Source organism: Acomys russatus, chromosome 6 (genome assembly GCF_903995435.1).
Source record: "Acomys russatus chromosome 6, mAcoRus1.1, whole genome shotgun sequence".
Classification (NCBI taxonomy): domain Eukaryota; kingdom Metazoa; phylum Chordata; class Mammalia; order Rodentia; family Muridae; genus Acomys; species Acomys russatus.
This window is the reverse complement of record NC_067142.1, coordinates 82,752,982-82,780,234: the sequence shown is the minus strand read 5'-3', so window position 1 is coordinate 82,780,234 and position 27,253 is coordinate 82,752,982. Positions and strand designations below refer to the sequence as shown.

General features: G+C 42.0%; 1 protein-coding gene across 1 annotated transcript in view; it reads right to left on the bottom strand.

The window, feature by feature from the left end:
• Ush2a (usherin) overlaps positions 1 to 27,253 on the bottom strand; it is a 696,795-nt gene that overhangs the window by 231,159 nt on the left and 438,383 nt on the right. The window contains exons 38-39 of the mRNA XM_051148119.1: positions 8,914 to 9,064; positions 8,218 to 8,360 (exon numbers count right to left, since the gene is read on the bottom strand). Coding sequence (XP_051004076.1) covers positions 8,218 to 8,360; positions 8,914 to 9,064 — 294 coding nt within the window. The remainder of the gene's footprint in view (positions 1 to 8,217; positions 8,361 to 8,913; positions 9,065 to 27,253) is intronic.

Genomic DNA, 27,253 nt, shown 5'->3' with positions numbered 1-27,253 from the left:
GGCGGCCTCTGTCTTCTCTTTAATCATGAATTCTTTCATCAATTTATTATTTATACCCAACAACTTCCCCAAAGAATTTTTGACAGCTAATAATAAAATGGCCAAATGCAAGAAGACCAATAGAATGAAGGGAAGGGAATATTCATGTTGCAATAACGAAGACAGTGCCATGGTGTACCCCCGAACAAATATGCAGAACGTGAGCTGCAGACTTGCATAGAATCAACAGCCAGCTTCCTGACAAGCCACTGGGAAGGGAAACTCCAGCACGAGGCACCTGGATCTACAGAAAGGGCAGCAGCACTCTAGCAGCTGTTGGAGTGAAAAGAGCGGAGCTGTGCAGTCTGCAGTTACGCGACCTACCATTGAGGGTCTTCTGCTCCCCATTCTCCTGAGACTAGGATGAGTGAAAGTCAGGAGGAAATGGCTAGCTATCCAGAACTGGGGCACGGGATGAGGTGGACAGCAGCGGGTGCTTCCTTTAACAGTTTGGGGTTGCACATAAAATACGCTGTGCTGACTTGAGAAAGAAATGTCGCCGTACATCCTGAGACTGCAGGACCTGGGTTAGCACAGCTGTGAATGCTGTCAGCTCGGCCCACAGGAGCTCTTTCCTGACCTCCACTGGCTGCTCTTTCAGACCATGACCATCTTTTCTATCCTCCTATTTAACCAACCCTGGGAAATTGGTTATTTTGAGATCCTGATCACAATGAGTGGTGTGACCTGATTAAGAGGATCTACTTAGAGTTTTAGTATTCTAGAATGTTCCAGATAGGTGGTGTGTTTGTGTGTGTGTGTGTGTGTGTGTGTGTGTAAAATAATCTATTGAAAACGATTACACAAACACCCACCTGTGTCAGTGGTTGGCAACTCTCAGGTGTTTATAGAGTCTCTTGGGAGTTGAGATTGGCTGTTTAACACCCACATGTGGAAGTTACCAAAGGATCATCTTACAAACTCCACAGATAACTGCCAAACATGGATAGTTTGGGTTTGTTTGGTTTGGTTTTTTCGTTTTTTAAAGACAAAAGAAACTTTTTAAAAGAAAGTTTTGAGGTCATCCCAGAGACAGCATAAATTAAATGCCAGAGGAAACAGAGGGTTACCATCAAGGGGTCTGGTATAGAATCTCAGTCAAGATAAGCCCATCGCAGTAAGGCAGCTGTGATAAAAATTCCTTATTAATTTCTTAAACTAAATGTAAGAAAAACTAGAAAGAGATGATTTCTTGTCACTTCTATGTGTACTTTTATCTGGAGGATGCAAGGAATACTGCAATGGGAGACTAACTTTACAAGAGCAGCCTGCTGTATGTGCTCAAAGGGGATTCGAGGGAAACTGAGGCCAGGTGGAGACAATTTTCCTTTCCCTTACGTCAGTCTATCATTTTAAAGAAGTTTCTGTTGTTCAAATAGCTTAAACAGATTCATTCAATGTTAAGATTATAAAACAGGAATAAAGACATAATAATAAAATCCTTGCCCTTACTAGTATTGGAAATGCAAGGATTTGGTGCAGTGACCCATGCAAGGGAAAACATGGTGTAGAGCGACAAACATGCAGAGGCTTTTATTCTTAAGTTTAGAGATTTATGGAACTCTCGTGGCTACAGGGATGGCTCAGCAGTTAAGAGCACTTCCTGCTCTAGCACAGAACCTGAGGTTGATTCCCAGAACCCACCTGGACTCTCACATCACTCTGCAATGCCAGTTCGGGGCTTCCAGGCGATCCAGCGTTCGCTCTGGCCTGCATGGGCACCAGCATGCATGTGGTACATAGACATACACAAAGCAAATTCCCGCACACATAAAGAAAAAGAAAATGTTCCTTTGCCCTTAGATCCATTTTGGCTATGCAATGGGCAAGCATGTAACCAGGTAAAAGTGTAAAACGAAAGGGAAGCATGCAGTCCTTAATATTCAGAGCAATCGGGGACCGTATCTGAGGCAGTAGGAATAAAATGACCATGTGCACACCTGAAATCTGTAGTCAGTATTTTTTTCATTAATGAAACATTATTACTGATATAAACACTTGCTAAAAATTTCTTCATAGGGGGAAATCTAAGTAAAGTCTAACCCTCCACCTAGGGTCCCAACAGCAAATGGGGCACAGTTCTGGCAAAATTCACTCCAGGGAGCAATGGATTTGTTGGGCTTCCTCACAAAGCAGAGGTAAGGCGGTGAGGGGGTGAAGTGGTGAGGCGTACTTACAGGAGTGTGCGGGCTCTTCCCACAACAGGCTGAACCCAGAAGCCTTTACCCAACAGGAACAAGAGTGTCTTCCCATAGCTGCAGAGATTGAGCATGGCTTCCTTAGTTTGCCCAGCCTACATACTACAAGCCCCTCCCCTAGGCCACGAGTAATTAAGCCAGAGCTGCTTACACATGGCAGGGAGTGGCTGGAAACTCATTCCCCCTAACTCCTTCGTGAGGGGATATAACAAGAAACCTAGCTAGGATACAGCCTTTGAAATGGGGACCAGATGAACGCTCGACCCAAGTTTAAAACATTTCCACTTGCCTGTGCACAGATCTCCCTTAAGGCTGTTGGGTAAGGCCTCACCTTGTAAGATACACTAATCATAAACAAATAGGTTTGCCATGCGGGATTAAGTTTTAAATTGAGGCACCCCAGGAACACACATTTACGTAATAGTTTGGGGAGTCTTGCTCCAGAGGCACACTGAATAATACCACACCAAGCTGAGTTCCCCCTCCCTTCCCTCTCACGTGATTCAGGTTTGAGTCTAGCTTGCCAAGGGGAAAACAGGGAAAGGGTTTTCCATTTGGCTTTCTCTCCCGCCAGAGTCTCCGCAGCACCCACTTGTAAATAGTGCCCGGGTTGCTTTGGAGACTCTGTGGTTACAGTTGCTCTCTCATGTGTCAGGAAGGTCAGGAAGGTCGTCGCCTAGGCACCCAGAGGCCTATCTCTGGCCATAGAGAAGACTAAGCGTATTCTTGTGCGCCCCCTGCCCCTGCTTTGCCTCTTCTCCCCTCCTCGTTCCGTGGACACCCTGAACGCCTCTCCTCACTACTCAGGTGTTGGGGGTGACTTTTCTTTTCCTTCCTTCCCCTAGACCAGCTGCCACGAAGCAAATCTGAAATATTAAAGAAAATCTTCCCTCCTTCCCTCTCCATGTGCGCACGTTTGTACACGCGTGTGCATGCATGCGAGTGTGTGTGTGTGTGTGTGTGTGTGTGTGTGTGTGTGTGTGTGTGTGTGTGTGTGCGCGCGCCCAGCACACAGACAGGATTTGTTTGGTTGAGCTTTCATGAATTTTAATCAACGCAGGAGCCCCTTGTGGGTGGCACCATTCCCTGGGCCATATTAGGATGGCTCACCGGGGAGTGGCACTGTTTGGAAAGCTTAGTAGTAGAAGTAATAGTAGGAAGTGTGGCCCTGTTGGCGGAAGTCTGTGTCACTGGTGCTGGGCTTTGTTGGTTTAAAAGCCTATGCCAGGCCCAGGCTCTCTGTCTGCAGACCAAGATGCAAGCTTTTCCTGCTATTACTCCAGCTTCTTGTGTGCTGCCATGCTCCCCGCCATGATGATAACGGACTTTCATTTTCAAATAAGAATTGCCTTGGTTGTGGTGTCTCTTCATAGCAATAGAACACGGCCCAAGACAGGAGCTGGTACCTGGAGCTGGGGTATTTCTGCGACAGGCCTGACTATGCTGTTTGTTGGAGGAATATGGAAGACGACGTTGGGACTTTGGACTAGAAAGGCAGGTGGGCGCCATCTTAGGAGGAGCATTGAAGATGACACTGAGAGTGACGCTGGGGCCCCAGCTCAGGAAGTTTTAGAGGGTAAGATTTAGTAAGTTTCCTGGAGACCAGTCTTAACATATTTTGGCAAAGAATATGGCTGTTTCTTGTCTTTGTCCTAGAAATTTGCCTGAGACTAAATTGAAGAGTTTGGGTTTAATGGCATTGAAAGAGACTTCAGGACAGCCTAGTATTGACAGTGTCCCATGGTTATTACTGATCACTCTTATGCAGACCTATAATGGAAAGGATCAGTTTAGACAAAACGAAATAGATATTTGATAAAATATCTATGTGAATCTTCAGAATAAACTGCTCAAATCGTAAAATGTTATTTAATAACAGCACTTAAAGTTACGCTTAAAATAGATAAGTGTCTGTTGGGATGGGGGTTTGAAGAGATGGCCCAGCAGGTAAGGGTGTATAATATTATTCTTTCAGCGGACCTCACTTTAGTTTCCAGCACCCATATTGGGTGGTTCCCAACTGCCTGCAACTCCACCTCCAGGAGGCATCCTGTGCCTGGTGGGCACTTGTGTTCACCTGTGAATGTTCCCCAACACACGGATGCACAATTAGAAACAAAACTTTAAAGGTATGTAAGTGTAAAATGTTAAATCTCAAGTGTTGGGAAATGGCCAAATCCTTGAAAATATCTGATCCTTAAATCATTTGTTTGGGGTTTTGTTTTCAGGTCAGCAATGGTTTTTAGGAAGCAATTTCAATTTCATTAGTTGATCTCATTGCTTGTCTGTGGTTGCAATTTTGACAAACTAACTAAAACATGCACCTAAATATTTCAGTATAAACATAAGTAAATATTTCAGTTTCCTTACACAGAAAATCTTTATTAAAATAGATTATCCGACTCTTCATGGTCTAGAGTGTTTCTTCTAAGGCAAAGTAGAAGGACTTATCTTTGACATGGGCCTGGACTGTGGTAGGAAAAGCCCATCTATTATCATATTTAAACTGAAGTTCACAGACCTCTGCCCCAAACTACAATCTTTACATTCGTATATTATATACAGAACAGCTGTCGACAAATGAGGGCTGTAGAACACCTACAGTCCCAAGAGGCACCATTATGGGTGGCTTAGAAAGTGCCTCCATTTTGGAGGGATAGCTTACTTAGCAAGCACAAGGACCTGAGTTTGGTCCTCAGATCCCACGTTAATAAAGTCTGGATGTGGTGCCATGCCCTTATAATCCCAGCTGCACAGAGGTGGAGGCTGGCAGAGGCAGGTGAGGCTCCCCGGCCACAGCCTTAGCCTACTCGGTGAGTTCTAGGCTAATGAGAGACCATCATGAAGAAGAGTGAAAGTGTCTCCTGAAGAATGACACCCAGTTAACCTGTGGGCTCCACATGTGTGCAACACACACACACACCAGAAACTACTTTCAGCTTCTAGGTGTCTTCACTCTGCCCACTATGCTAAGGACACTGGTCTGAGTCTGAAGTAATCGCTACATAGTTTTGCATATGTTGTTTGTATTTATCTGGCTGCACCTGCTTGAACAGCACGCTGACCAAGCTGGCTGCAACAAAAGTCTTTTATTGACACCTGTTTAACAGTATTTAAAATATTCATAGGAAGGGTGCATTATTTTTATTTGGCATCTTCACCCTTGATTTTTTTTTTTTTTTAACGCATGGAACTGGGTATTGGCGGTACATTGATGTAAATGACAAATTACTTGGGAAAAAAATCCATTAAAATGTATCACAGCATTTATACAGGAGAGCTCCTCTTCACACCCTAGAACTGGCTTCGGAGGTTGCTGCTCATTTCTGCCTGTGTCTCTCTGGTTTCAGATTTTTCAGAGGTAAAAGGTGCTAACCATATTTAACCAGAGGTTCAAAGAGACACACTCTCCAAAGCTACACTTTCCACATTCATTTATGGCCCACAGATGTGTGGTCACTATAGGATCATAGAATCTGGACACATAGTTATCTCTAGTTTAATAACAGATTTTTCATCCATTAGGTAAGAGCTTTCACCTTACCATGTGAACCACATGCTCCTGGGTCTGACACGGTCTCAGCAAGGAAGCTCACTTCTTGCCTATGTCTCTCTTTCTGGTCATACAGTCCTGCCGCAGTTTTGATGGATATACCACATGAAAAATACTGCCATGGGTGACCTACCCGTACAACAGGTAGGTTTATGTCTGTGACCAAAAGAAAGACTCTGCTGTTGATGGCAAAGAATTCAAATGTGGGCATGAGATGACTTCTCTGCTTCATCCTGTAAGAAAATATGGGAAACCTCCACCGATAACTGCCAAAGTTGAAGTGCAGCTCTGGCAAGGATCTGTCAGCGAGAGCAGCTTTATAAGCCATGCTTTGTAGCCTTGACAGAAAAACTGCTTGTGCCCCATGCCAATCACTCAGCCTTCGTCAACTCAATCGCACATCCTTTGAGAGATGGCATCCATCTCCACTGACATCCAAAATATATAGTATACCGCCACAGTGCCCTGGGGTGAGTGTGCATGGGACCTTGCTTTGCAGGGCCATGTGGCTCCCTTCCAGCTCTTTGCTAATGTGTGAGACTTAGTGTACATGCAAAGTGAGGGAAGGGACACTTCATTCATCTCAGGCAAATGTTTAAACAGAAAGGATGGCTGGTGTTTTGAGTCGATACCCAATCAGTAATTGAATATTGCTTGTTCTTAGTGAAAATGAAGAGCAAAACAGTCACTCTACAAGTTACCAAGATGGTAGGGTCTCTTCATAAAAATTCTAACCACATGCAGTAAATAATAAAAGCAACATAACAAGAGGTGGTGGGAGACCAATTTGATCAACAAAGGGGGCCGTATTAAGGGCTGTACTGTGCAGTGATTTGGACTGTTTTTTTTTTTTTTATATTACCCTCCTACCTATAGACAGCATGGCATGGCCACCATTCAGTAAGGGCTATGAGCAGATTGCTGCCAAAAAGATACCAAGACAAGGAAATCCTTTTCCCTTCTACCTACCTGGCACTCAATTGAGCTGTCACCTCAGCAGTGGGTTAGATAATTATTTTTAGTTAATCTTTATTGAGTGTCATCAAGCATGGTTTTTTTTAAAAAGAAGATTAAGCATCTATCTTCATTTTTGAAAATGTCTCTTTAAAAAAAATCTATTTTGAGTGTGAGCTTTCCAGCCCATAAATCTGAGCACCATGGTGACCATGGTGACCATGGTGACCACAGTGTCCGATTTCCTAGGGCTTGTGCCACGCTCTTCCTAAAGGCTACACATCAATGGGTCTTAGGTCTTGAACACATTTCCCTTCTACACTGGTGGTAATTGCAGTGGCACCCTGGGACAAAAAGACATTTGACACACCCTTGTACATTGTCTACCATGATTCCAGGAGTAAATAGAAATTGGAAGGAATGAAGAAAAGGGCTATATTGTTCATAATGGCATTTAAAAAAGAACGCAAACTTTAAAATAGAATTTTTTTTTTTCATTCAGACACATTTTGTGTCTTATCACTATGTACTTAAAGTCATTATGGTTATTACAAAAATTAAAATAACCTATTTATTACAAACTTCATATTGTTTTAAATATTATTATACATTTATGTTGATGGCTACCTTTTGTGAATGTCACTCCTGTTCCTGTTGGCTATAAAACCAGAATGGCCAATGTGCATTGAGTGACATCATAGATGCCTGTGATTAATAGGCTGGACAGGGTTAACCTCCAAACCTCATTGTTCAGAAATAGCATCACCCTTCACTGAGTAGTTTGATTTCATCTCCAACTTTATTAAAAAACAACAACCAAAAATACCTGTCTTAATATGTTTGCATTTGTAGATGTAGTTAATGTAAAATCAAACAGTATAGCCATGTGTTCATTTCCTAAATGTAACTAATTATAATTTTATTTTCAGCAACAACAAACAAACCTAAAGAATTCCTTATTAGGTGAATAAGGTAGACTCTTGTTTCTGTTGCCCACCATTCCTTGGGCTGTACCTGGAAGCTCTATTTTGTGTGTATGTCAAGATAGGATGGTGCCTGCTTGCAGTGAACGAATGCGTGGGCCCCTTACTGCTCTCCTGTCGCAACCCCACATTTCACCTCTGCCTGCACTCCCGAAGTTCTCCGAAGCATGTCACACTTGGCCAAGGTGCAGAAGACCACAACCTTTCCTTTTTCCTTCTGTCTCCTGAATGACAGACTTCTTATTGCCGTGCCACAACTGACTGTGACATTTCCTTCTTCTGTCTCTGGGTCCAACCCCCCATCCCTCTGGGCCAGTACTTTTCCTTGTTCCACAGAGATTGGCCACCACTGGCCTCTTACCCTGGTGGAGATACTGCCATTCTATAACAAGACACGTGGAGGGGCTTGCTTCCTTGTTTTGAGAACTGTAAGGGAGTCAAGGACCCCCACGGTAGGTGACGTCTCACTTTGTGCCGTTGGCCCACTTACTGTCCTCTGCGGTCATGAGTGGAATCCACGCACTGTGCGCACTGCCAAAGCCGTTGGTGGCAACCAACCGAAACTCGTACACCGTGAACGGCTGGAGATCTCTCACTTCATAGTTTAACAATTCAGAAGGATCAGGAAATAATCTATGTGGGAAAGAAATGACCATTAGGACAGTTTAAATATTCAAACAAAACAAACAAACAAACAAAAATCAGTCCGATTATACTGCAAAAAGTGTTCAGACATACTATCATAGATTTAATTACTATTAATTTAGGCCATCACATTATATCTACTTCAGGATAAATAGCCACAAGGACAGAATTTGTTCTCTTATGTTACTGAAGACAAATTCTGGTTGCAAGGACAGTGGCTGCGATGAGGGCATTACAGTGGCTGCGATGAGGGCATTACAGGGCAGTCAGTACAGGTTCTTTACAGTTCAGACCAGCTTATAAGGTCAGGTCTATGCAGGGTGTGACACAAGCTTATGAATGTGAGAAAGTTTTGCTTTCCATGCTATAAAAACAAGCAATATATAATAATAATAATAATAATAATAATAATAATAATAATAATAATAATAATAATAATAGGCCTATCCTTCAGTTCTCATTTTATGAGAAGAGCACTTTAAGATGTGGACATTGTACAAGCCACCCCACAGGAAGAGCCTCCGTTTAGCGCAGTGCTCACTCTAGAAGGCCGCGGGTGGAGTGGCCAGGCCTCATCTGGAGCTGGTATCTGGGAGAGCCTGGAGCGTTGTTGCGAGCTGGTGGAGACCAGACAACCTGAAGACTGGTTGGCGTGGCAGCTGCAAGCCTGGGAGACAGAGGACCATCTGGAGCTGTCGGGAAACACAGATGAATTAGAGCAGAGAAAACGGTGGGGGACATATGCTGGGTGGAGGGGAAACGTTCTGCACACTGGAAAAACTGCTCCTCGGGATCAACAGCGACGTTAAACACGGTCCATTTCATTTAACATTTTCGGTCCTGAAGCTCTGCACTTCCTCCCTGTTTATGTCCACAATGACGTCAGCGCTTCAGGTGTAAACGCCAGACCACAAGATGAAGGAAAGGAGCCTGTCCCCACATGTACTTCTGTTTATCTAACTGAAAGTGCAGAGGAGAATCCGTGAAACAAACATGGAGTGCTTTTAATTTAACCCTTTCCTAAAGCAGACAGAGCTGGAGCCATCTAGGTCTTACTCCTCCTACTGATGTCACCTGTAGTCCCCTTAACTGTACCCTCCCTTCTGAAGAGTAAGGAGTTTGCCAATGTGCTTCTCTGTGAAGATGACATATTCCAGGTCTTGAGTCTTCCCAAGAAAACACGAAAACTAAGCTCCCTCCTTATCACGTCTCCCACAGTCTGAAAGCCTTTCACACTACTCTGTTCTCACTGGAACATGGCTAAATATTACCAGTCGAGAGAATACATTGGCAAGTTTCTGTGAAGCACAGTAGGCATGAGTAAAAATAAAGCCTTTTCTCTAAAAAATTTTGACAGTATTATTATGATTATTTTATTTTTCCAACATTAGAATTTGCCTCAATCTATGATATCATTTGATACAAAATTTGTCAGAAACTCAAAAGCAGATTAAACAAACAGAGATCTAGGTTTCAGGAAGATCAGCAAATGACTATGGGCCTACCTTTTCATAGCTTTAATTCAGGGATATTTTTCCTGATAGGCACAAAAATCACAGTATATATATGAGCAGAGTACCTTACTTTGGATTATTGGAATTATCATCATCATCACCACCACCATCACCATGGTTCTTATCATCATTGTTATCGCTACATTTGAGCTAAACTTCCCTTAGCATAGTTTAATTACTACTATAATATTATTTACTAATTCATGTTATTTAACATTATTTACTAATATTGTAATAATATAATGTTATTACTATAATGAAAAAATGAAATATTAGGGTGTGCTTTCAACATCTATATATGTGTGTATATATATATATATATATACATACATATATATATATAAAACTATGTGGGTTTTATGTGCTTTTCAGCGTGGGAGACCCTGTCTGAGAAGATGAGGCTAATGATGAGAAGGGAAGAATCAGATTACATGTTTCATCAATCTTCGGTAAAGGCTTTGAGTTCATCAATAATTCACTCACTTGTTCAATACACATTTATGGAGGCTCTTCTCTGTGTTAAGTAGTGTTCCTCCCACGGAGGGGAAGCAGCACCGAGTGAAACAGGCACCAACCCTGTGGAACTTACGTGTAAGTGGAGGAATTAAGTGATAAAAAGGTGTAGGAAGGGATTGTAGATGATTAGAAGCATGCAGCATGGAACCCTGCAAGAAGCCTACGAAACAGGAAGTCTACTGGGAAAGATGGTTGGTGCTGAGCCTGATGACCTGAGCTTGAGCCCCAGAACCATGTGGTGAAGGGAAGAATGCACCCCTGTAAGCCGTCCTCTGACCTCCAGGTGTGTGGGTCTCCTGCCACCCAGTGAAAAAATAAACGTAAACAAAACAACAGCGTGCGACATGAATGCACATTGGAGTACAACGGAGCATGCGGCTCTACTTACTGGAGAGTGCTTTAGACAGCTAGGAAGCTGGCAGGAAGGGCATGCGATCAGGTGAGCTTTGAGCAGAGACTTTAGGGAATGGCAGAGGTGGCCATGAGGATGTCTACGAAGAGGAATGGAGCCGCTGAACAGAAGAAAGCCACAGAGCAGGGAAGCGCTGACTGCATTAACAGAGAGGCCAGTGTGGTTGGAGCAGAGGGCAGGCAGTGGCCAAGGGCTTCCTCCTGAGTGATATTCAAACTCCCAGGCGGGGCTTGGGGTCTCCTTCCAAATGGGGCAAAGTGTTTAGTAGAGACAATGGATCAGTATGATTAAAAACCTAAAAGTACCACCATGTGGGAATGAGGACACAGGGGACATGAGGTGACGCGGACATCAGGCTTTCAAATAAGCCAGGCACAGGGTGACAATGGCTTTCACTCCAGCAGTGATGATGAAGGTGGAGAGTCAGGAACGGGCTGTCGGTAGACTATAAGGAAGTGAGGGCAGTGCTGCTATCTGGGCCGAGAGGCATGGAGGAGGCACAGGTTATGGGGGTGATACAGCTCTGCGTCTCAGCTATGAAATGTACCATGCGTACACTGTATGGTCTTTTCTTAAAAGGCTGAGACTTGTGAAATTAAGTAGGAACTGAAAGCAGAGCGGCCAAGTACAGAGAGGTCTAGACTGTGGGCCCAGGAATTTACCCATAATTCAGGGAGTGGGAGAAAAACTAAGAGCTGGTGCCCAGGAAGGAAAGTTCACCAAAGGAGAAGAGACGAGCTGGTCCCCTATGCCAGACACTGCCAGGAGGAGAGGCAGTGCAGAGAGCTCATGACATACGGCTGAGAGAAGTTTAGACAGACAACGGCGGTGCGCCATGGACAGACACGTGAGCTTTGACAACCGTGTTGAGGGAGTTCATTCTAAAGGGAAGTGATACACAGTAGTGACATCCTAGATGTCAAGGCGAGGTCTGTGAAAGATTCGAAAGCCTGGCATCACATGGGCCTACGTGATGGTTAAAGTCTCCACTTGACGTAATTAGAATCATCCAGATGGTGGGCCTCTGGGTCTGTGTGTGGGCAGTTATTTTGACTAGGTTGATAACAGGGAGGACCTCCCCTTAATTGTAGCAGGGCCACTCCCTGGAGAGGGACCTTGGACTCTACAAAAGGGAGTAAGCCGAGAGCCAGCATACAGTCACTGCTACCTGCTTCTTGGCTGTGGATGAGATGCGGCCAGCAGTTTCAAGCCTTTGCTACCTTGACTTTCCCAACATGAAGGACTGTGCCTTCCACTGTGAGCCAAAATAAACCCATACTCCCTTAAGTTACATTTGCCAGGCTACTGTCTCACGGTAGCAGGAAAAGGAAACAAGTTATTGTAAGAGTATTGCCAGAAGTCTGGGGGGGGGGTAGGGGGAGGTAGAAACATGAGAGAGGAAAGAATAATTGACAGAACAAAGCTCTTGTGTAGAGACAGAAAGACAAGCCGGTGCCACGCACACGAGGGGACAGCCAGGGCGAGTGGTTGAGGAATAGAGCCGGGATACCTACAATGACGGTAGAAGTGAGTGCACACGCTGAGACGCAGGTAAGTGTGCCAGCTTGTGATTTGTAAATGGCAAGTTCTTCCCCGCCCCAGTGCTGTTCCTTTTCTCATGGAGCACATCCAAAGCAAAGGATTCTGGAAATACCAAAGTGTGATTGGTGCATTTGTTGTAGGATATTTGATGACACTGTGAACCCTGAGATTGTGCTATTTTACTGAAAAAACAAAAAACAAAACCTGTTGTTTATTGCAGTGTGGCTTGGCCTTAGTACACACCTTTAATCCAAGAGTTTTCAGCTTGAATATTGTGAACAGTGTTAATTTAAGTCAACCATAGGTCAAGAGGTAGAACAAGCAACCAGTTGACAGGAAGTGAAAACAGGAATGTTAAGGAAAAAAGCAGAGGGAGGAAGTCAGAAGGATGGATTGAGAGATGCACAGGAAGTAGAGGGGAGGATCATTCAATCTGAAGGAAGTTGTTAAAGGAGATGGGAGAGGGGGCATTCCTTCTGGGACATCTGCTGAGGAGGAAGGCCAGCTGGGTGCTTTCTCTGCCTCTCTGAGCTAGCAGGCTTCACTCCAGCATCTGGCTCCTGGGTCTTTATTGGTAAAAGTCAATCAAATGATTGAGATTTTGTTGAAAACAACATTCATTAGATGTCTGAGGAAAGAGGAAGCCGGAAGAAGTAATTCTCTTGGTGAGAGAATGACATACCTAGAAAACACAGAGACGGCTGTGCGAGACACACAGTTCAATCACAACTTCAAATCTTTGGTTAGAAGGACAAGGACATTCATTACTAAGGACTTTTGACCTGAAATTTTATCTGTGAACACAAATAGTTTAAACCAAGGAAGATATTTATCTTACTTGATACATATCCTTTAAGCAGCTTTTAACAAGTGCATACATATAAAATAAGTGCTACAAAACAGGCAAATACATACCCAGAATAACATAAAATCATAACCTTTATCATTTTTTAATCTAATTCTTCTATATTGAGGAATATGCCATTAACTGAATTCTGAAGGAATATTTGTTTGAAGTCATCAGCATGAAAAACAAAATCAGTGTTACGACGCATACTGAAATTCCTCTGTGCAGGAAAACGACAACACTACAAGGTTTAGAAGGAAGTACCTAGAGTCCCCCATAATCTGGAGGTGTCACATCATCTCTCCTGACCCACAAGGAAACAGCAAGCCCATCAATTCTCTCTCACTTCAATTAAACAGAACTGCAGCACGTTTGCCAAGAAATGGCCTTCTTCCATGATTTCTGCACGACTCTCCCTCCCAAAAGCCTGCTTTCTGTCTGCTTAGCCCCTTTTATCCTGGACCCATTTCCTCGGAGGCTCCTTTGTATGAAAGCAATAACTGGGGAGCCAGTCATAACTCCAAGCCTGGTTTCTAACAGGAGTGCCGTGTATCTCTCTGCCTGATATATTGTCCCCAGGACACCATGTTGCTCAAAAAGCTTCTCTCGAGTTTCATATGACCCTCACGGGGCAAACACGCTACAGACAGCCTCCTGAATCAACACACCCTGCCCAGTAAATACTAATTCTACATGGCAATCGAATAAAACAGCCACCCCCAGCTATAAATCCACAGGAAGGGAGTTTTTAATAAAATTTCAAATTCAACCTTCTTTCGAAGGCAAAAAAGAGAAAACCGCAGGCCATAAATAAATCATACATGGAACGAGTCAATATGGTATAATTTTGAATACATGATTTTATTAAGCTTTAAAAATAATAGACTTTTGGACTTAGCCTTTAAAAAAATTCAGCCCCGCCCCCCAAACGAGACAGGTGACACATGACCTCAAACCTCTCTCCTTATATATTTATAGAACTCTATGGGATGGATCCACATAGCAAATGGAGGACTTCTTCTCCATGTACATGACTGCTAAGTAGTCAGAACTAAAGGGAGAAGGGATAATGAGAAAAGAGTTCTTCATGGTTCCTTCATATATCAGTTTTTTATTCCAGCCCCTCTTTCTCTCTCCCGTGTGTGTATTCAAATGACGCATTAAGGTGCTAAAGAAACCTATGTTCATTTTCATTAAATTAAAATAACTCATACTTGAGTCATGAAACATGGAGAAATGAAGGCAGCAGTCACCTGAAAGCTTTCTTCCCACTGCCTAGCGTTCTTAACACTGGAAGGCACGGTGCTTGCTCTCGGAAGAGAAAAAGTAATCAGCAACAGTCCCCAGATGCGATCTCTGGGAGGTATGATAAAGACTGCCTGACCAAGGCATGCTCATTGGTGCAACGGTGAGAGAAGTGGTGTGGGAGTAACCAGGGCAACCAGCCACTTTCTGATTGGATTTAAGGCCTTCTACACCAGTGGAAACACGTCTAAGAATCTGTGGCTCGATAGGCCACAGGCTCAAGTGGACAACCCACCACTATTATTAAGTAGCAAATGTAAGTGAGCAACATTTTAAACTGACTCCCAATGAGTTACTGTGATACCCACAGTGTATTGTATCCCTCAACTTTCATCACAGAAATGTGAAAAATGCATGATCTCAAGCCACACAAAATCCCAGCATGGAGAGGGGGAGGTGAGCATCAGTCAAGTTCCACCCCTAGTAAAGGAGCTATTGAGAACAGGAACAAACAGCTGCTGAGCAGCAGGCACAAGTAACTGATAGATGCTGAGCAGCCAGAGTCAGGTTCTTAAGGTATGGTCGCTAGTAAGTCGCCCACGGTCCTGTGGAAGGCCACACACCCTAGAGTTCATCGGCAGCAACAGCTTTACTTGATGGGTTTGTAAATGTGATATTAAATTCTATTCTGCATTGGGGTCTTGCTGGGGGAGGAGAAGGCTGAACATGTGCAAAGAAAGATTCAGTTATCAACTTCTCTGTGTTAGATAAGACAGCAATCGGCAATACAAGCAGGAAGCACATAGTCAGTACACAGGATGCCTAAGGGCACTGGAGGGTTCCAGAGTTCCACAATGCCACAATGCCACAGCATCCTAAGGACTATGCATTACTTAGGCAGTGCCATGGGTGTCCTAAGGACCACTCATTTCTTAGACACTGCCATGGGCATCTTAAAGACCACACATCACTTAGGCACTGCCATGGGCACCCAAAGGACTACACATCACTTAGGCACTGTCACGGATATCCTAAGGACTACACATCACTTAGGCACTGCCATGGGCATCCTAATATCCACTCATTCCTCAGGTACATCCATGGGTATCCTAAGGACCACGCATTCCTCAGGCACTGCCATGGGCATCCAAAGGACTACACATCACTTAGGCACTGCCATGGGCACCCAAATGACCATTCATTACTTAGCCAGTGTGAAGTGGCTCGCTATTAGGATTTCTGCCTAATTAGAGTCTCCACCTCATCCCAGTTCAGGCTCCACCATATCTTCCTGTGCTAGTTATACTCAGGCCATGGTTTCATGCTGGCTCTGCCAAGATTCTGACTCTATCCTCAACTTCTCCCCATGGTAGAGATTAGAGGGATTTTTAAAAGTTATGTAAATTTTTCTGTTAACATAAAAGAAAACCATAGTCTTTTATCCATATGTACTCCTAATAAACTGATAGGTAACTTGGCACCTGTTCAAAGCCACAGCCAGAAAATTTCCCCATCACTTTCTGAAATAGCCACAGAGAAGCAAGGATGTTTAAATTCTAGTTTCCTGAATGGAAAATTAAAGTTCAGACACATAAACTAAGTCATTGAGTCATGAACAAATTGAAACAGAAGGCAAGACTCGATTTCCAGTCACGGAACCATATGTCATTTAAAAAGATATTAATTATGGGCAATGTGCAGATGTGCTAACAAATGGACAGTCAACCTTGAGCACAAGGATGTGCAAACAGAGCCGCAGTGAACAGTAGCAAGTAGACTAGAACAGACTCCACAGCCACATGCAGCCCAGCAGAGAGCTAAGGCTTTGAATGCATCCTATGAGCCAGGTTCTTCAACATAATCATTTTCAATCCCCAGAATTATGCTCTAAAAGCATAGACTTATCTTTTTGTAGTGTAGATGAAGAGGGCAAGGCTAATAGAAATTAAATACTTAATCTCAAATCACAAAGCTGGCTACTGCAGAATAAGAATTTAAGGCTTCTATCTTGGGGACACTGCTCTAATTTCACATCATTAAGCCCCCTGTGACAGTAAGTGCTTCATAATACAGAACAAGCACAACATATATTCAATAAATATAAGATGCTACCATTTACAATACTGAAAAATTAAGCTTCAATGAAGGCTGAATTTTTTGTTCAAATCAGATTCTTTTTTTTTTTTTTTTTAAAGATTTATTTCTTTATACAGTATTTGGTCTGCAATTGAGCTAGCATGCCAGAAGAGGATGGTTGTGAGCCACCATGTGCTTGCTGGGAATTGAACTCAGGACCTCTGGAAGAGCAGACAGTGCTCTTAACCTCTGAGCCATCTCTCCAGCCCCCCAGGTTCTTTTGATAAAAAATAATTGTTTACTCTTACTGTATGGTTCTGAGTTTTTGTCTATCTGTCTGTCTGTCCACCTCACTGAGGGTGCCATACCCACAGAGGCCAGACAACGGTGGTAGATCCCTTGGAACTGGAGATACATATTATTTTGAGTCACCATGTGGGTGGTAGAAACCAAACCCAGGTGATCTGTAAGAGCAACCAGTGCTCTTAACCACCAAACGGCATCTCCAGTCCTAAATCCCACCAGCAAACAGAATTTCTTGCTCTCATCTTATCTCCTTACCATAACAGGTATTCTGCTTCCTTACCTAGGAACCTTACTGAACACCAGCTAGTACTTCAGAGACTATAAAGTGTCAAAAAGGTCACATGGGAGGACTGTGAAATCTAGTCAGAAGTTCCAGGAGAATCCACTAGGGCTGTCATTATATATTTTGGGGTCTCTTTCCACATGTGTAGAAACTGATGTAGAAAAAGGATACACCACATACATGAAGGCCAAAGCCTGTATTTTCACATGTGTCTTCTTTGTCTTAAGGACCTGAAGTCCTCCATCAGCCCATGCCGAATCTTAACTCAGGTCTGGCTAGTACTCATTCCAGAATATTCCAGAGCAGCAGTAAGAATAGCTACCTCAAAGAGACATTATTATGCTGTTGTCTGTTTTTAAAACGGTGCTAATCATGAGATAACACTAGCAGTTAAGTCCCATAGTGCTAAACAGAATGTTGCGCCTTTTCTGTGTTAGATGTAACAGAAAATTTTTAAATGACCAATCAAATGAGAATAAATTATTCATATATAAACTACTTAAAGATACCCATTGTTAACTACTGATGATTTCCTATGGAAAATATATAATATTTGCTACATTAAAAATAAAAGAGGAGTACTTACATAGTATTTTAATGAGGTTTGTTTACTTTATTATATATGATGAGAACACCCTGTGCCATAAGTTTTTGTTTTTTGTTTTACTATTTTTTTTTGGAATGTCATCTTATTTATTACATGTTATTTGCTTTAAATCATGGGTTTTTTTTTGATCTTCCACGCAATATTTTCTTATATGGAGAATATTCCATCTACAAAACCAATGCCATTGGGAATAGAACAAAGTGGTTTTCAGTATTATAAGTAATATCCTGAGTATACTAATTAAGGCATCTCAGGATAATGGTTTTCAAAATTGTTGATTGACTAGGAATGATTGTCATTATCACTTCAAATTCTTATTGACTAATTGCTATCTAGAAAATTGATCATATTTAATTCCCATCACTAAGCTGTGATTGATTCATTTCCTCACTGACTTATCAAAATGAATATTTAAGTGTACTTATATACACATATGTATAATCATTCAACTGCCTCTTAGGATATTTTACTGTAGTTATTATAAATCTATGGATAGCACATATAAAACAATGTTTTTAGTTATTTTATTTGTACATGGATGTGTCTATGCATGGGTATATGTGCATGTGAGTGCAGATGCAAACAGATGCCAGAAGAGGGCGACAGATAGCCTGGAGCTGGAGTAATAGGTGATTTTGAAACCACCCAGTGTAGGTTCTGGGAACTGAGCTGAGGGACACCGAAGGAGCAGAAGGTAATCTTAACTGCTGAGCCATCTCTCCAGCCCTAATCCACATATATAATGTTTTGAAGTTGTGAGTGTTTGAAGAGCATCTGCTTTATGCCGGGAGTGCTTATAATCTGTGGTCACCTACAAATAACGAGGGTTTCGTGAGCTGGACCAAAACCATACAGAAAACAAGAGGCAGTGGCAAAGCTGTGGTGAGCAACAGCTGTGCGATGAGACTTAGGGGACTAGGATGAAAAACCAGTGGCCCCTGAGATCTCACCACCGTGACGGCTGTCTGGCCCTCTGCAGGAGCCTCATTCCTAAAGATATTTCAGAAGGCTCACCTAGCTCTGCAAGAAATACAGCAATGAAAACACCACCAGGAACCAAGATTACTAATGAAAGAAAGCACCAGACAATGGTGTTATAAAACCCAGACCAACAGCAGCTGTTGTCACCAAGGACCTTTTTTCTGAGGGTCCTGGGAGCCAAGGTCAAACAAGCCAAACACCCCATAAGCAGCCAGCACACCTTTCAGTGACCCTGAGAACTTTTCATTCCATTGACATAAGATGGATCTAAAATAGAACCTGAATTTTAATAATTTCACTTTTTAAAACATGAGGCCAATAAGCCAATGGAGTTTTCTGATTTCTATGTAATAACCCTTGTCACCAAATGAGGAAAACACACCTCCCTACTGAAGGCTACATCAGTGACATTGTCATTCCATCAGTAAACACATACAAACTCATAGTCCTAGTTCAATAGCAAATCCCCTTTTCATCCCAAATAAAGTAAAATCAAACCTGAATAACCCTGATCCACTGCAAAAATTCCTGCAGATCCAGGCTTATCCATCAAAAACACGCCAATACCAAATCATAAAGGAAAAGCTCAAGGTGGCCTGGCCTTCAGTCCTCTGAGAGCAGGAGACTCTATGTTTATTTTTTTTAAACACAACTCTAAAACCTCATCAAATAATATTATTTTCGTCAATGAAAACTAAACAAAATTCAGAGTTTGGTGGAGTTTGAATTTATTATGTCATGGCTATTAACTACGTTCACAGTGTAAATGATCCGTTTGCCACCCTTTCTTAAGTGCTGTCATCTTGATTTTCACTGATACAGACACATGGAAGTGCCCATGCTAACACTGGGTACCTTCGTGGGCCTTCCACACACTGTCACATTTAATCCTCATGAGGCTTCTATGTGGGACCAGTGAGATGGCTCAGTGGATAGAGGAGCTTGCCACCAAGCCTGATGACATGTGTTCAAGGCCAGGACCGACAAGGTAGAAGAAGGAAACTGATTTCTAAAGTTGTTCTCTGACCCCTACATGTACACACACATACAAATAAACAAACCTGCAAAGACATTTCTTTGAACGTTCTGTGTATGCAGTAGGTGGAGTTAGGAAAGGGAAACTTGTAAGATTAAGAGAGAGTGCGTACTCAGATGAATCTAGCCACTGCCTGCAAAATCCAACGTCTTGGTTTTTTGTTTGTTTGCTTGTTTGTTTTTATTCTATGAAGTCTTACGAGATTAGGCCAAGACAGTGGGGCCTTCCTCCTCAGTGGGTTAAACACCTGATGCAAGCACGAAGGCCTGAGTTGAAGTTCCAAGCACCCATGTACAAAGCGGGCATGGTGGCCTGAGTCTGTAGCCCCAGCACTGTTAGGGATCAACTTGGGCTGCCTGCCTGGCCACAAGCCTGGCTTCAGGTGTTGTGACAGACCTTGTAACAAGGGACTGAGGAGACGGTGATAGGACACTGGACACTTAGGTGGCCATATACCATGCATTCCTACACCACACAGATCAACACAGACAGACAGACAGACACACACACACATGTCTAACAATAGCTCTGTTGTTGAAGAAAGCATATACTTATAAGAATTTAATTAAAAAAATACGATCTCAGTGACAGGATGAATTTCATTAGAGCATATTCATGAATAAAACCTGAAGTTGGTTCAACACTTGCACTGAGTTTCTGATTTACTGGGATTATATCTCCACTGGGAACTGAAAGAGTGCAGCAACATTTCTGAGCTCAGAGAGTACAGCCTCAAAATTAGCACAAATTATCTGTCAGTGCTAATATGGACACAACGGGCACATCTCTCACTTGGCTCTAGTAATTACTGTTTTGTGATATGGAGACAGGGCCATGTATTCACTATGAGCTGTTTAATTAGAATGAAAAAGAAATGAGGAAGTCCCCAGTTACAGCACATAATGGGAATCATACAGAAAACAGGGGCAGAGGTGGCTCAGGACAGTAGAATAAGAAAATGGCTTTGAATGTTAATTGCTCTGGATCATTTTGTGAAAAACAATCCACTTTCCCCAAGCATTGGTTGGATCAAGCACTCACTCTCTCTCTGCCCTTTTTTTGTGATATGAAAATGAAAGTCTTGTTTCCGATGATTCTTAGAGACAATTTAGTGCACTTGTCAGCTTGGAAACATCAGACACACGGAAGGCCCCTCCTTTCACTGGAAATACCCCAAAGCTGTGGAGAACGTAGGGTTTTTGAGTTTCATTAGAGTCACTATTTGTTCAGCTACAGAGTAGAACTGTCATATTGTCAGACTAATTAGTGGCCCTGACGGGGGTGGCCGGAACACCCACAGGAATTGCTTCCCTGTTTCTCAAATCACCCAACCAATTTTGTTCTTTTTCCTTACAGACCTTGGCTAGATTCAGAGAGTGGACTTCAGTCTTTGGTTTTGACAAGTGAATTCCTCTTGGTATTCCTACACACCTACCTTAGTATTACTATTATTTTGAATACTGTAATTACAGAATTGTTATTTTTTGCACTTGATTATCTAGTTATTTGAGTACCTCTTGTTTTACAATCTACTGTATTTTGGAAAATAATTAAAAACTGTAGGCATAAGGTTACTGTGTAATCCAAATGCTGATTTCTGTGTCTCCCATATCTGGCTGCAGTCCTTGTTCTGAGAATTTCCTGTCTCAGTGTTGTGTAAACACTGCTCCCCAGTTGTTTCCTAATATGCAAATAAAGTACCTTACAACCAATCACTGAGCAGGGGAGAGAACAGGGCCGGACTTCCTGCCAGCCAGGGGAGGAGGAGTTAGAGGAGGAAGCAGGGGATTCAGCCATGGGAGAGGTCCAGGAGGTGTGTGTGTGTGGTGGTGGTGGGGGGAGCGAGTTGGAACATGGAAAGCTACAAAATGCAAATATCTCTGGGATGTACGGTGAGAGCAAAGCAAATTAGCTTACAGGGTTAAGAATAGAGTAGTAACTGCTCAGTTCTTGTACTGGGAAGCTTGTTTAAATAATACAATAGAGTCTCAATTATTTGTGTGATACCTGGGTTAAGAGAGAAACTGAGAAACAAACCAAATTATATAAAAATAAATTTAACAAAAAAAAAAAAACATACAAATATTAGTTGACTAATTTCATCCTATTTTTAATTTAAATACTGTTTATTTACTTGGGTTAAACAATAGATAGAGGTGCGCCTCCATATCACTTTCTTTATAAAGGGGGCATTTAAAATATATTTAAGTTAAAAAATTGTTTTAGATGATAAAATAAAATAAAAATTAAAAGAGGGCATTTAATTAATCAAACTTTAAAAATATTTCTAAAATGAAAACAGCCAAATGAGCCTAATTTAGGTAGGGAAACAAAGACACTACTACTGAATTTTAGAATAACCCCTTTTATCTTACCATTGAATCTGTTGGCTTAGCATAGAATCTAGAATTAAGTCATTTTTAAACTTTTTAAAAGCCATTTAATGATTGTAGGATCAGAAGAACTTGCTTTAAGAATCATCGTAACAGTAACAATCATTAGTCCAACTTTCAAGTTTATATCTGATTACTCAGCTAACAGTGTGGTCTAGGTGTGAAAGACTCAGACCATGTGCAGAATATCGCTTTCACTTGATTGTGCCCCGCCCCCATCTGTGCATTTATTGGGATATCCATTCCTTGGTGACTGCAAGAATGGGGCCTGGTAGGTGCCTAGGTCCAGGAAGCCTCTTTAATTTATTTATTTTTTATTTTTTGTAGAAAAAAGTTTAATTAAAACAAGTTTATACATTGACACTTATGGCTTAACTAGAGTAAATTTTTGTCCAAGCTAAATACTAAGGACAAAACAGAAGACTGGTGTGTATGCAATGTACAGCGTTCAATCAAAACAGTAGTTCAATTGTAAGGGCTCTCAGAAGCAAAAGTCCAGTTACTGAAGTAATTAAAAAATCTGTTCAGTGTCTATATGAAGAGATTACAGACCAGTCTCTAGTCTTTCCATCATGGAAGGTTAAAGGGAGCAGATAGCTCCAGGACCCCAGGAAACACGCTTAGGTTATCGGAAAGCCATTCAGCCCAGGGCATTTTGCCATAGCAGCTGAATGCACAAGGAAGGGAAGCCTCACCTCCAAGGTCATAACCTTCCCATCCTTTCTTAGGGAGGCTACAAACAATAGTGAGCAGGAAGAAGTGAGGACACCAAAGGACTTCTAGGTACTGATTTCAGCTCAAGGGTCATAGAGCTGGAATCAAATTTTAGAATAAAGAAAATGACAAATTCTCAGGATGAGCATGTTTTCAAGAAAGCATAAGATCTTGAGTTTGACTCCCAGCTCAGTTGACAGCTAATTGTATAAATAGATAGATGTAAAGAAAAAAAATGTATATTCGGGGTATTATGATTACTTCTAGCAATTTAGCCACATAATTGTTACTTTATACAACATTGGTATAGGCTACATATGGAAATATGGAGTTAATACTAAGGCATTTTATTTCTTTTATGTATAGATCCTTGGAGAAATTAGAAGTCTAAAACCAATGCATTCTTTTTTTTTTTTTTTTTAAGATTTATTTACTTATTATGTATACAATGTTCTGCCTGTATGTGTTCCTGCCCACCAGAAGAGGGCACCAAATCTCATTATAGATGGTTGTGAGTCACCATGTGGTTTCTGGGAGGAATTGAACTCAGGACCTCTTAAAGAGCAGCAGTGCTGTGCTCTTGACCTCCAAGCCATCTCTCCAGCCCAACCAATGCATTTTTGCTAACGTCCTTTCTTCAGTCTGTATGAGAATTCCAATCCAGCCACAAACCCTGATACTGACCACACTGTCCTGCCTGCAAGATTTGCTAGTGCAATAGTGGCACAAAACTCGTGGGAACAACCAACAAATATCTGGTTTGGCTTAAGGCCCACATTGAGAGATGGAATTCACACCTGACACTGATGGCTGACCAAGAATCTGAGAGCAGGCGTCCCAGGGACCTAGCATAAAACCAAATACTACTGTTATAAACAGAAACAGCAATAAAATGACACCTAATCACATTCTGCTATACTCATAGACCAGTGCCTTGTTCAACTACCATCAGAGATGCTTCCTCCTGTAGAAGATGGCAAGAAACACAGAGGCCCACAGCCAGACAATATGCCAAGAGTGAGAGACCTTGGAACAACCAGCCATAAATGGGATCGAATTCATCAACTCCCTTTACTTTGTGGAAAAGGTGATGGGAGGAGTGTAAGAGCAAGGGGAGATGGAGGACATGAGGAGAACAGGCCCTCTAAATCAACACCATCAAAGCTCATGTGACACAGGGCCTTCACAGGTCTGCTGCAGGTCTTCTGCTGTGTATATAATGGCTTCCAGTTTAGCATTTTTATCAGATCCCTAAGTGCAAGAAGGTGTGGATTTCTGATTCCTGTGGTGTCTCTTGGGCTCTTTTCTTTCTGCTGGTTTTGTCCACTTTTGATGTTAGTTTTTTTTTTATCTTATTATATTGTATTACATTATATTTTATTATTATCCCATAGAAGCCTGTTTGTTTTCTAATGAGAGGCATACAGGGGGCGGGGCAGATCTGGAGGGGAGGAGATGAAGATCTGGGAGGACTAGAGGAAGAGCAAACCAGAATTAGGATATATTATGTGAGAAAAAATGTTCGTTTTTAATAAAAGGGAGAAATCACAAACAAACAAATAATAAGCAATTTTCAAGAGAATTTAAAGTAAAACATTTTTCTTTTAGATACGGTCTTGCTATATAGTCCAGGTTGGTCTGCAAACTCTTTGTACTCACGTTTCAGCCTCCCAAGTGCTGAGATTAAAGGATTTGCCCCTCACCTGACTAAAAGAGTTGCTTTCTATTACTACTCAAGCTTACTTACCTTGATGTATTAAATTTTCCCCTATAATGCTATAAGGTGACCATAGCAGCCTCACCCGAAAGAACACGTTCCTAATTCCCATGAACGCTCCATTATAGGGTGAGACACTCACTAGCCATGCCCCCCTGGAGGATTTACTTCTAGAGCTTTTTCTCTCTCTCTTTCTTTCTTTCTTTCTTTCTTTCTTTCCTTCCTTCCATCCTTCCTTCCTTCCTTCCTTCCTTCCTTCCTTCTTTCCTCCCCCCTCTCTTTTTCTTTCTTTTTAATTTCTTTTTTGTTTTTTTTTTTTCCTAGACAGAATTTCTTTGTGTAGCCTTGGCTGTCCTGGAATCACTTTGTACACCAGGCTGGCCTTGAACTCACAGATATCTGCCTGTCTCTGCCTCCCTGAGTGCTGGGATTAAAGGCATGCACCACTGCGCCTGGCTTTCTAGATGTTTCTTCACCTTAGGAATCTACTGTCAGCAGAATGTGGTGCACTACTTGGGCTGTGGCCACCTTCTCACTTACAGAGGGCAGGACCTTGAACAGAACGCAGTTGCCACACGCACTGTGTCACATTCTTCTGGCTATAAGAATCATCAGCCATGTGACAATCATGAGAACAATGAGTTCTTCACATGTTACCTTCATAGTGACTTGGCCATCTGCATTTGTCTCGTTTGAAGCAAGTGTTTTTCCTGTCTTGTTGGGTCTAAATTTCCGAATGAGATTCAATATTTATCCTATCTCAACCCTAATAGCTTAACTTCTTTATCTTGATCTAAAACGATCTTGTCCCCTAACCAACTAGGCTTGGTTGTAAAACTATACTATCTTGTCTTGTCTTCAGTGCCCCTCAGAGACTTGAGAAGGAATAAACTTAAATTACTGAGTGAACCAGCACGTGGTTCTCCCTGCTATATGTAGTTTGTCTTATACATGTGTAATAAAATTAAAAAAAAAAGAAAATTTAACAACATCGAGGCTTTCAAACAACAACGACAACAACAACAAATGAATGTTTCCCATGCATGAAAAAAAAATATCATCAGCCTTAGTCTTCCTGTGGGAACCCTGTCATTTCTTCCCATTTGCAAACAGAAACCTCGAGGCCACACATGATGGTACAAAGCACTCAGGGTCATACAGAGGACAGGAGCAAACATTAAGATTCGAACCAGACCCTGTGGTTTAGAAACCAGGATGTTGATGAGAATAACTTGCTTGTGTGTGAGTGTATGTGTAGGTGCTGCAGACAGAGAAAGCGTGGCACATGGCATATTCACGGAAGTCATTTTCCGATATTCTCCGCCCCCCACACACGACCTATACTTTCATCTTTTCAAAGAAATTAAGAATTCACAATTGCTTTTTTCTGGACTGGAGAGATGGCTCAGCTGTTAAGGGCTATGCTCACAACCAAAAACATACAATTGTTTTTTTCTAAGAAAATAAGAATTGAGAAAAAAAAAAGCTAAGATAACTCATACCATTTTCCAGGCTATACGCCTCATGCCATATGAAATTTAGGTTTAATCTTTTGTGGACATCTCTAATATAAACTTAAATCTTACAGATTTCTGAATAGGCAGCAAGCGCTGCTGACTCCCACTACAAGACAGTATGTCGCTGTCAGACACAGTTATAGAAATGACTGTATGTTTTATTAAAACCCTATTTTTGTGTGTGTCTGTCATGCTCTCCTTTTTATCTAAAACCCTAATTTAGTTGTTGTTCCCTTAGGTACAAAGTACACAGTTCATAATTCATTTGATATAAAATGTCACTTTAGATTCTTACTCTTCTTTGATAAACGAGAAAAAACATGTACATTTCAATTTCCTCAATGCCAGACCGACCAGGAGCAACCCCCTGTTGTGCTTCTCAAAGACCTTTGGGTTAAATTAAACATCAAGATTCAGAAACGGTGGGGAGGCGATTTCCAAGACAGAGAGAACAGCTACCAGATACTAGATCCATGAGACAGGCGCAGACCCAACGCCTTGCCTATCCCCAAGTCCCGGCTCCCAAGCTGCTGCTCTGATCTTCAACTTACTCCTCCCTCATAATTTAACATACCACAACCAGTCTGTTCATCTCTTCCATTTAGTTTTCATTTTTTATAAAAATATAAATAATCATAATTCATATTATAACTATAAATACCATACTATTGTATATCCTATTAAATTGTATTATGTTATATTAAATGAAATATTGTAATGTAACATCATGATGATGATGATGATGATGATGATGACGATGATTGTAGGGGCATGCCACGGCACACATATACATATCATCAGGTAACGTGCTGGGGCCCTTTTATTCCTTCTACCTTGTAGGTTCTGGGGATCAAACCTGGGCTTGGAGGTGATCACCTCCGGCTGACTCTTCTCACTGACCTCCTACCTCTGTGAGTCCAAGCATCCATTTTACACAACAGATGGTCCCACGTGGACCCTCCTTGCCCTGTACCAACCCACCAAAGAAAACCCTGTGATCAAGATCAGAAACAAGTGAAAACACTGTTGAAGCCCATGGGTTGTCATGAACTCCCATCAATTTCTTTAGCAAATGTACCATTTAAAAGACATCCTAAAATGACTGACAAGAGGCAACTGCATAACCAAAACATCCAAGCCTTTTCTGTGGCCATGCTTCCAATGGAAGGTTACCG